A 10,352-nucleotide genomic window follows, 5' to 3' on the forward strand; every position below is an offset into this window, starting at 1 on the left:
ATACAGCGAATCTCTTGCTCATTCAGTGTTTTCGTCTCCATATCCCCCTGTATCTAGGACAAGTTCGTCATGTGACCTGTGTGACAGTCAGCTCTGTTGTGGTGAGTTTTATTTCAGCCTGACAACCATGAAAGAGTTGGACTCTGGTCTCTGCAGGCCTTAGCACTGATGATCACTGCATTGCTGTCTGTGTATGAGGGTGGGGGGCTGTTGACAGAGAGAATTTGATGAGCAGGCAAAGATATTCACTGTACAAAAGCGTTAAAGTCTCTTTTTTGGGTGGATGCAAATCCCCTCACATTCAACAACAGCTCTTTCTGGCAGCAGCGGGCCAGTTCTGGATGGGTTTCTGGCTGGGCCTTTTGGGCCCGGCAGGCCATGGCAGGGATTTGCCTCTCTGAGCAAGTGAGCGGGGGAACCCATGTGAAAGCCCCTGAATGGCTTACGTCAGTGTAAAGAGACACTCTGATTCTCCTTTGAAAGAGTAAATCTGAAGTTAAAAGACAAATGAGCAATTTCTCGTGTTTGGCAGAAGGTTTCTGTCTGGTGGAAACCAGCGCAGTAAACTTGATTTAGACTCCGATGAATAATGACACACAGCGCAAATCTGGTTTTCAGATATTTTATTGATGAAAACATCTTTAACCTTTTGACCCATTGGACACATAACATAATATAGCAAAAAAGCTATTGAGAACATATCCTTTGAAGCCCAATCACAGATTCAAAAGCACTGCAACATCTGCAGTGTCTTATACATTTATAAAAATAACAATCATAAAAATATACATACAAGACAAGGATCTTTTTCTTTTCTTTTTCAAAGTGTGATTTGTAAAAGACTGCATGAACAGAAACAAGATATTTGAGACAACTCATATAAGACAATGCAGTAGCCCACAATCTCTAACTGACAGGCAGACTGGAGCTAGCTAGCTAGTCAGCTGCTAGGACTTCACTGAGAATCAAATGACAATACATAGCCTGCACAATCCAAAGGATGCCGTCGATGTGGACAGTCATTGAGAAGAAGAAACAACCAAACAGAGCAGGTATGGATTGCCAGAATTATGCCAGACAGAGGACGAGAGAGAAATGCTTTTCCAGCGAGAGAATTTCTCCTTGTGTCACAGAGTTGAGTTGATGCTGGTTGTGGGACCTCGCCCACGTCTTTATGCTTAAAATCACCGTTTTTGCCATTAGGAAAAAGCTGCAGAATAGTTTGCGAAGTGTTGGCAAAGCTGAGGCATGTAATCACATATATACAGTTCTTTAGAATGGATGTGGATTGAAGCATAAAAACCATCAATGGGCATCAATAAGCAACGTTACAAATAACAAATAAGTTGCAACTTAAAGTCGCTTGAAGCTGGTGTGAATGGAACAGTTATATTCCGTTTTCACTCTTTTTCTAACAACAATCAGAGATCTAAAACAGAGAGCAAATGCTGATAACTGAATATTTTGGTCCCCCTCAAAAAAGGGAAAAGCTGCAGCACTGTCCATTAAGTTGTAATCTGATCTTAACAGAGACAGTTTGTACAGTAAAGCATGGTAGCCCTAGAGAGATAAACCCCATCACCAGCTGCACCCATCTCTCCAGACTGACTCACTCTCCCTCTAGCCTTTTAACCACTGCATTCCCCTTTTACTCTCATTTTTTTCCCCCACTCTCCTGTCTCCCTCTTCCCTTGCTTTCTATAGCACAGCAGCTTTGTCTAGATTAACAAATGGCTCATTAAATTTTAGGGCTATCAACAGGGCCACCAAAATGTTTGGCACAACATTTTCTAAACACTGGAGGGAGCGTCTGCAGAACCAACCCCAGCTAAACTCAAGCTCTTCAGCAGCAGCTGAGGAATTCCCTGCCAGGGTGCTACAGCAAATAGTGTCTCATCATCTGAGGTGTCTCGGCAAATATCCTTCAACTGCAGGAGGAAGCATAGGAGCATACACACCAGCTCTCTGTCAGACTCTCTCTGAATGCAGTCTTTGCTCTCTCTGTGTCTCTTATCTATCATTTGTGAACTTGTTGTTTTTTGTTTTTTTTCTCAGATGAGAAAAAGAGAAGCACCACTGTACAAAAATATACAGGAAATACTGTGTGTATCTGTGTGTGTGTGTGTGCGTGTGTGTGTGCGTGTGTGTGTGTGTGTGTGTGTGTGTTTGTTGCTGATGATCTGAAAATGCTTGTCAACCTCTGTCATCACAGCTGAACAATACCAGTATCAAGTTGGGACATCACTCAGAGGAGATAAAATCTAGAGTTTCCAAATACCCACATGAAAGATGTGAGTCTTGAAACAACCCGTCAATCGCACATTTGAAGGCTACTTTACTGCACTGACGCATGGTGCTTTTTTGCATCCAAACGTAACACAAACACTGACTGCGCATGAGCTCACATATACATTCACAAGCCTCTGGGGTGCTATTGTCTTGTGTGCCTGACTATAAATAGAGTGGGGCTAATTCACAAGTCGTATGGCCTGCTCACTGTTTTCTCTGCCCGCCGAGAGGCAATAGGCACTTATAAACACACATATATTCACATATACAAAAGACATAGCTTCATATTTTGTTTTATTTTTTTCCCCCCACCAAAATTGGGTTTTAATCTTAGAAACAATCAAAAAAAATCTTTGGTCTGTAAACAACCATAATTATATCCAAATGCAAGGCAGAGATACCGGTTTGTTTAACAGCATCTCACCTACGTAACGCAAAGTCCAGGTGCTCACACACACCTCTGAGTTCACTCAGAGTGTGTGTGTGTGTGTGTGTGTGTGTGTGTGTGTGTGTGTGTGTGTGCGTGTGTGTGTGTGTGTGTCGGCACTGAGAAGGACACCCCTGAAAGCTGGGCTGGAGTAGCTGTCAACTTCAGGTCACTGATGCAGCCGTTTGGTTTGTGATGGAACCTGCTGGCTAATCAGCTCTTGACAGATTCAGTCAGTCTCGATGACAGTTCTGCTGCTTGCATTAAAGGCTGTCACGTATTTTCATTTAGCCATCACTTCCAAGCTACCCAAATTAGTCCTTTCCAGACCTAAATGGCCTGGGCAGGAGTGGGTGATGTTGGTGTTTCAAGAAATGTGAGATATTCACATTGAAATACGTGAAAGCCGACTGTTCTTTATTTAGCATTCATACTCAACGTATGAACAAAAACACAAGCTTTGATGCAAAACATTAAAAAGATGATTCCTTTCTCTGTCAGCTGTCAAACACTGGGCAGGTTTGAGGCAGCGACTATGCCGCTTGATCCTGTTTAAACAAATCACACACTCTCCCTCCTCCTTTCCTCAGGGCTGTCTCAGTTACAGGGAAGCCAGGTGGAATACGCAGGCTGCTGGCAAGCAAACACTGGCTGTACCTGTGCTATGTAGTAGTTACTGAAGTTGCCATCTGCCACATAAGGAGCAGGTTGGTAGTAACAAGTAACATTAGCCACGTTGGGGATGACGTTCTGCTCGGCAAGCACTCGCACTGCCAGCATGGCTATCAGCCCTAAGGTCTGCCGCCTCTCGTGTCCCATCAGACACACCGTACTCTCGTTGACCACGCCGTGGAGGGTCATCAGGTAGTCGTACTTGCGGTCCTCCAGGCCCACAAAGTGGTTTTGAAGGTATGACTCCAGCTTGCGCTGCTGCTCACCGATGTCAGGGAAGTCAATGAAGAACCGTGAGCACATGTAGCGCTGCAGGGACTTCATCTCTGACTCAGAGGCAGCCCGGAAACCCCTCACCAGCAGGTGACAGTACTTCAGCAGACCCCCGCCACGGATCTCCTCCGGGTTCCGGGTGCAGATGATCTTGTGACGTAGGTGGTCCAGGGCCTCGCTGAAGTCCCCGTATACGCTCTCCCCCATGATGGTAGGGTGGAAGGTCTCGGCCATGGGGTTCTCTGAGCACTCGTAGAACAGCAGCAGGGAGTCCAGTTTGATCTGAAAGGAGTCCACGCTGAACTCAAACTGCCGTCGAAGAGAGTCCACAAACTTCAGCTCCACATTCTTCCCCCGGTTGTTGGAGAGGGAGATGAGACTCCAGCGGTCTGAGTCATTACACACCTTCACCATCTTCTGCACATAGGCTTCCTATGTGTGTGTGAGAGGCATGAACATGAAGCAGAGGGGCAGAGAGAGAGAGAGAAGTTAAACATTAAGTAGACAGCCTTAAAGGTACAATAATTAATTTAGCAGAGCCACATACATGCACATTTAAGGCTAATTCTGTATTATGCAACTAGGTTTCTTTTTTTTTCTATATTCATAAGTAGTAGCTGCGTGTCTTTGTGTTATAAATAATGTGTTATTAATGGTATTGACCCCAATAGTAAAGACCATAGAATGTACTGGGCTGTGGGATCTAAGTGGCTGAGCTCAGGATCCCTTTCAAATTGGTTTAACTCAATCCTCTTAACTACAGAAAACCAACGTTTTACTATCACTAAACTAATCTAATTGCACATTAAGCTTCGCATAATGATCAGTAAGCCGAATGCAATTAAATGTTATCACAAATGTAAAAGTTAACAGTTGAAGCAGAGAAAAAAAAACAGCACAAAGTTAGGGGAGAATGTACCTTTAACGTTAACGGAGTTATTTTCTCTTTATTCACACAGTCGGGTAAAAAATCCAGGAGACAGTCCAAAACTATGTCCTTCACAGTCTGGAAATCACTTTCACCTTTCATGTCTGCGCAAAATATCAGGTCGAGGTCCTTATAGCCCAGTCCGCTGTCCCCATGCAGGATGTGGCTGGCTGCGGAGCCGTTTAGCCGCACGTCCCGGACGTGGATCTGTTTCTCCTCCATCCGACTGCGCACCACTTTCACGATCTGCCGCGGCTGCATCTCCAGAGTGGGGAAGTTCCCGCGGCCGTGGATCGGGATGGTCTCCGTCAGGATGGCGTCCAGCCGCTGCACTTGCTCCCAGCTGAGGACGCTAACGTTGCTGCCTTCTGTGTCAGACATACAGCTGGTGGTGGAGCTACTGTCGTCCTCTGACATGGTGGTGTGCGAGAAAAGTCCACAGCGATTTAAATACAATTCAAATAAAAATTAAATCGTTTTCTCAAAAAAAAAAAAAAAAAAAAAAAGAACGAAATCTGTTGTGGCGTCTTTACGCACAAATTCAGTGAAGTATAGCGACTGTAACTTCATCCGCATCGGGATTCTCAGTATTTGGAGTCGTCTGTGTTGACTGTCAATGTATAAAAATAAAAACTATTAAATAGCCAAGGCAAACAGTGATAGCTGCGGCGGTGCGTTACAGTTTGCACAGTGAAGCCTGTGGTTGGAGATCCAGTGGCGCAGCAGTCGAGCTGGTGGTTGCGTTGAGGGCGAAGTGCAGCCAGTCAAACGGAGGCGTGTGGGAAAACGAGCCCTAACTTTCTCCTCTCTTTCTCTGAGCTTTTAAAACATTTGCCCCGGTGCCGCTGTCACTGCGTCCGAGCGCTGCGCTTCACAGTCTTTGAAGGTCGCTGATGGTCCAGGAGGGGGTTTGTTTTTCCGGCTGTGACTCCATCGCCCAAAGGCACGCCTATGATTTTATGAATTTGCATGAATAAGCTGCTCCTCAAGTCGCGCTTTGGTACAATCCTCCCCTCCGACGATCGGCCCCTCGCAGAAGAATCTTTTGGATTAATAAGCACAGCTCCTACACATTTTTTAATTTCTCCTCCCGCTGCCAAGGAACGATCCCAGCTAATGCAACGTGTTTGCGCTCAGGAAATCCAGCTCGCTTTTCCTAGTTCAACATATTTTTCTCACTTGTGGAGAAGTTAACCGTTACCTGCCCACTTGACCTGCACTATCCTTCTGCAAGAGTCAGGTCTGAGGTCTGAAGATGTCAGCTGTGCTTCACCCCGCCCCCCTCTGACAGTCACTGAAAACCTGCTCAACATGATCACAATAGAAGACCCTATACCAGCTCCCCAGTACACCTCCGTGGTTTTTTTTAAATAATGCTTTCAATCTGAAGCCCCCCGAAATTTAACAATATTACTAATATTACTCAAAATTGTACTTGGTGCATCTAAATTATATCATGTGCCAAGATAGCCCACTGACCCCACTGATCCCCCTTCCACAACCAAACGTAAAATAGAAAAAGACATGAAAAGAAAACAATAATAACATTCAATATAAAATTATTTTCCAGTCTCTGAAAATTGAACTGATCTGCATGGGCTCTTCAGCTCGCTTCACGTTGCCATGTCGCCCTCTGTGGGCCATTCAGGTCCTCAGATAAACTAAATAGTGGCTTGCAGGGACCATTACCTTTAAAGTGCCACAATAAAGCATTATAATATACATTGAACTTGTGCCAACTCGAACAGTTCTCTTGGAGATGGAACTTGGGCTGCCTAAAGCAGACAGGAAATGTTTTCTCTGAAATCTCATAAGCCTGTTACCCCCAGACCACTAACACCTTTAGGTCAGAGTCTGCAGCCTCTCACTGATCGCTTCAGATGACATGTGTGTACCATCGGTTTGCCCTTTAAGCTGTAAAAACACCTGATATGATGAACATTGGACCACTAATTATAAATTGTAAGCCTAAGAATTGCTGTATCCTCATTAATCTATAGGCTAATGGTTCAGTGTTTCATAGGGAATCCTATTCAGAACTATCAGCTCAGATGTTCTTGTCATTTCCAAGCACCAGATAGTTCCTGGTTCAGGCAGCATGAGGCAGGGTTGTAAGAGGGTCGGGTCAGCAGTCAGATGAAAGCCGGCCAGAGGGGTCAGGTACATGCAGAGGCTATGGCAGGGTGGGGCAGGTGTCACTGACGCTCCATTAGGCAGCGTAAAGCCCTGCGTCACTGCAGCTACCCAGATCTGTAAACCCTGATTATCCCATTTACTCTATTGCGCTGTCTTAACTCTGAGAGCCACACAGGAGCTCTGCCTCTGCACAGCGTCACTCCCTCTGCAAGACAGGGCACCCACAGTCAGTCATACTGAAGTTTACAGTCACGTGGTGCAGCTTTTATATTAGATACAGCAATGAAATAAGTCCCTAATTGACCAAAGTTATAATTAAAGAGTTAAGAAAGAAAAGAGGAGGGTATAAAAAATAGGGGGTAGTTTTAAAGAATGGACCTTCAGTTCATTTTTTAAAATATGACTTTTGTTTTGTTTTCATACTTCGCTTTGGCGTGTGTCAGACAGGTTGATCGCAGATCTCTGAAATTGAATTCCACATCTGGAAATCTACATGGAAATATTAGTCAGTTACAATGGGCTGAGAGCAGCCTCGCCCGATGTGTTTCCCAGGTGTGGAGAGATGGTTGCTATGGATTGGACAGAGTCCCTCAGTCGTGCACAGCGCAGCCGCTCTCTGCAAAGCTAAATCAAAGCCACTGACAGAGACTAACTGCAGGTACACACGTACTGTACAGGATACTACCTCCAAAACAGAGCCCTGCTGTGGAGTTGTTTTGTGTAAATACTCCCCGGCACCTCATTACTCACCGCGAAGTGGACGGTTCATTGGCTGGTGGCTGGTGAAATACATCAATAAGATTCTGTTGTCAGATAACTAAGAAAGCAAGAATTCAGAAACAATACACACTTTTTTGCCCTGGCGATATTAATGTTCTTCCAAATTTATTTGATTTGTGTTCATTTAGTTAAAAAAAAAAACAACAAAAAAAACAGAGCAGCATTCCAGCTGTAGAGGCTTTAATGTACATGTATGTGGAAGAGAAGACTTCTTCTTCTGTTCCTCATAAATTTAAGGTTTACAGTCACTCTGACCTGGCCTCTGGGATCAATGAAACATTTTCTGGACAGTTCAGCACAATAAAAAGTGAAAAGGAAAAAGATAGACCTGTTTTGTTTTTCAGTGCCATTTATCTGACTGCGTGATTTGGATTTATCTAGCATGAAGAGTAATATCCCTGTTGCCTTTGAGCTTTTTTCCTCACGTCAGGACTGTCTGCCAGGGTGGAGCATCAAACCCTCTGTTGTGGTGGGGATCACTGAACATAATCTTGTATCTAATATAAACAGCAATAATTATTTAACTTTTATTCCAGGTGACATTGGGCCTTCCAAAAATATTTGTAGAGATATGAAAGATAAAAATAAAACTCATCTTTCCTTCCTTTTTTTCAAAATCAAATGTTTGGCTAAACACCAAACTTAAAACATTATTAATGTGAGTGAAATTTTGAATGGAGAGAATCTGGCCATTATTATGAGCGGGAATAAAACCATATGTAGTATGCATAAGCGGCTATAATTAATAATAATAATGTATCAGATGTCAATGTGAAAGCAATGTTACACAGCACTTGTAGTGGCGAACTCTGAGAGAATTATCACCTTGATGTGCAGCTCTCCTCAGATTTATGGGGCCGTATAGTGAGTTTCAGATCATTGTTTAGCTGTTCAGCTGCGCGGTTCTCTCTCACTGCTCTCATACTGTTGTTTTTGTTGCAGGAGGCAGCAGCTGTCAGCAGAAAAACACATACAGTACACAATACATTGTCTGTTGAATGCACACAGGCACAATACAGACCAGCTGGTCAACACTTTGTAGCTTAAAAGTCTTTTTCTCAGGATTTGGTAGAGACCATGAAACAAAGACAGGAAAGTGAATATTGGACTTTTTGGACTCCGATTGAATGATAATGCTGCTCCGTAGCTGTTGCTGTAAGTAGGCAAGTGTTTGCTGAAAAGTTCACTTTGAAAAGTACTTATATGTTATTGTTGTGCTTTCAAAAGCACAAAAAGTGAACAAAAAAAATCAAAACAAAAAAGTTTTTTTTTAAGTTGCAGGTTTTATGATTTGTTTCATTTTTATTTCATTATATATTTTTTTTAGCTTCAGCCATTTTTAGCAGGCTCAACAATGATTACAACAACAACAACGATGCTGAAGTAACTGAAATGACCAACTAGAAGCAGCTGCTGCTTTATTAAAGGTGCTATATGTACGTTTTTGCTATCGCTACATATCCCAGCTGTTTACTTACCAGTCTGGAAGAAAAGCTGCATGTTCAGCATAAAGCTTCATTCCTTTACTCACCAAGAGCTGTCTCCAGAGGTGAAAAGCAACCCACTTGTTCTGCTTCTATCATTTCTTAGCATGCTACTGAAGTTAGCATGCTACTGAAGTTAGCATGCTACTGAGTTACTGTTGTGTCCAGTCTGCCCTCAGTTCAGCATGGGAGGACGCTAACCTCTTGTCTCGTAAGCGCGTCGAAGACTGAAGCTCTTGGCAAGTGAACATCACCACTACCACCTGCTCCCAGCAAGAAACCATGTTCAGCAGCAGAGAAAACTTCCATATAGCACCTTTAAAGTGTGTATATTTTTCATATAAATAATTTATTTCATAATGCTTTTTGCATATTGGCTTATTAATCTTTAAGTATTTAACATGCTCCATGATTCTGTGTTTGCTGTTTAAAAGATTTAGCAGAGAATTTAGTGATGTGTTGTTTCCACCTTTACAAGAATAACACTGTGCAGGAAACACTGACTTCCTGCAACCTTGTGACAAATTGGATATGACTGCAATGCATCATTTATCACTGACTTCAGCCTAAAAAGCGATTGATTTTACCAAAAACCAATGGGATATGATATACCAGTAGAATACTACTTCATATGGATTACCCTCTGTAATGGCCAGTAAGAAAAGCCTGTTAAAAAAAAAACATAACCACGTGACCTGTTCCTGACAGCATCAGATTCAGCAGGGGAACAGAGAACACAGACACTTGTTATCTTCTGCCAAAATGGGAGAACGAGCCGATGAGCAGTGATGAGTGATGAAACAATGCATGTAAGGCGCAAAAACGCTCCCTTGGCATGTGTCTTTTGTAATGACAGAGAGAGATTTACACGCAGTGTCAAACAACAGACATTTCACTTTTTCACGGTCAACAGCCGCTTACGTGACCTATAGAAGTAAAGAAGGTGGAATAACTCAGTATCAGAAGCACTTGACCTCAGAAACTCTGCAGCGTGATGATAGTCTCACATGTGGGTGAGTGGTTTCTATGGTGATGTTTCTTGAAAAAAAGTGTGAGCAATGACAAAACTAGCGATCACTCCTCCACAACCCTCATCCTCTCCACTCAGAGATAACTGGATTTCCAGGATGGTCACATAGTCCCGGCTGTCGGAGAGATATTCCCAGCGCTGACGGTGGAGTTAGTTTTGGTTGTGGATCAGAGGCAAACAGACAGAAATGGGATTTCCAGCCCTTTTCAGTCAAAATGCTTCTTACCCCCTGTGACAAAGAGCTGGAGAATCGCTCTGCGGACCAGGAAGTGTAGCGCGGGGTTATACAGGGTCTGCAGAGCGAAGAAGCAGCAGCAGCAGTCACTTCTGCAC

The 10,352-nt window shown here is 43.5% G+C and overlaps 1 protein-coding gene across 1 annotated transcript; it reads right to left on the reverse strand.

Moving 5' to 3' along the window:
- Positions 1-606: 606 nt before the first annotated feature.
- tent5aa (terminal nucleotidyltransferase 5Aa) lies at positions 607-5,840 on the reverse strand. Its single transcript, XM_071469958.1, has 2 exons — positions 4,581-5,840; positions 607-4,093 (listed from the first exon to the last, which is right to left on the reverse strand). The coding sequence occupies exons 1-2, from the start codon at positions 5,004-5,006 to the stop codon at positions 3,314-3,316; spliced, it is 1,206 nt and encodes a 401-aa protein (XP_071326059.1). The 5' UTR covers positions 5,007-5,840; the 3' UTR covers positions 607-3,313.
- Positions 5,841-10,352: the final 4,512 nt, after the last annotated feature.

The sequence above is a fragment of the Trachinotus anak genome, unplaced genomic scaffold (assembly GCF_046630095.1).
Source record: "Trachinotus anak isolate AG129_WGS33_773 ecotype Australia unplaced genomic scaffold, CSIRO_AGI_Tana_v1 ptg000032l, whole genome shotgun sequence".
Taxonomy (NCBI): domain Eukaryota; kingdom Metazoa; phylum Chordata; class Actinopteri; order Carangiformes; family Carangidae; genus Trachinotus; species Trachinotus anak.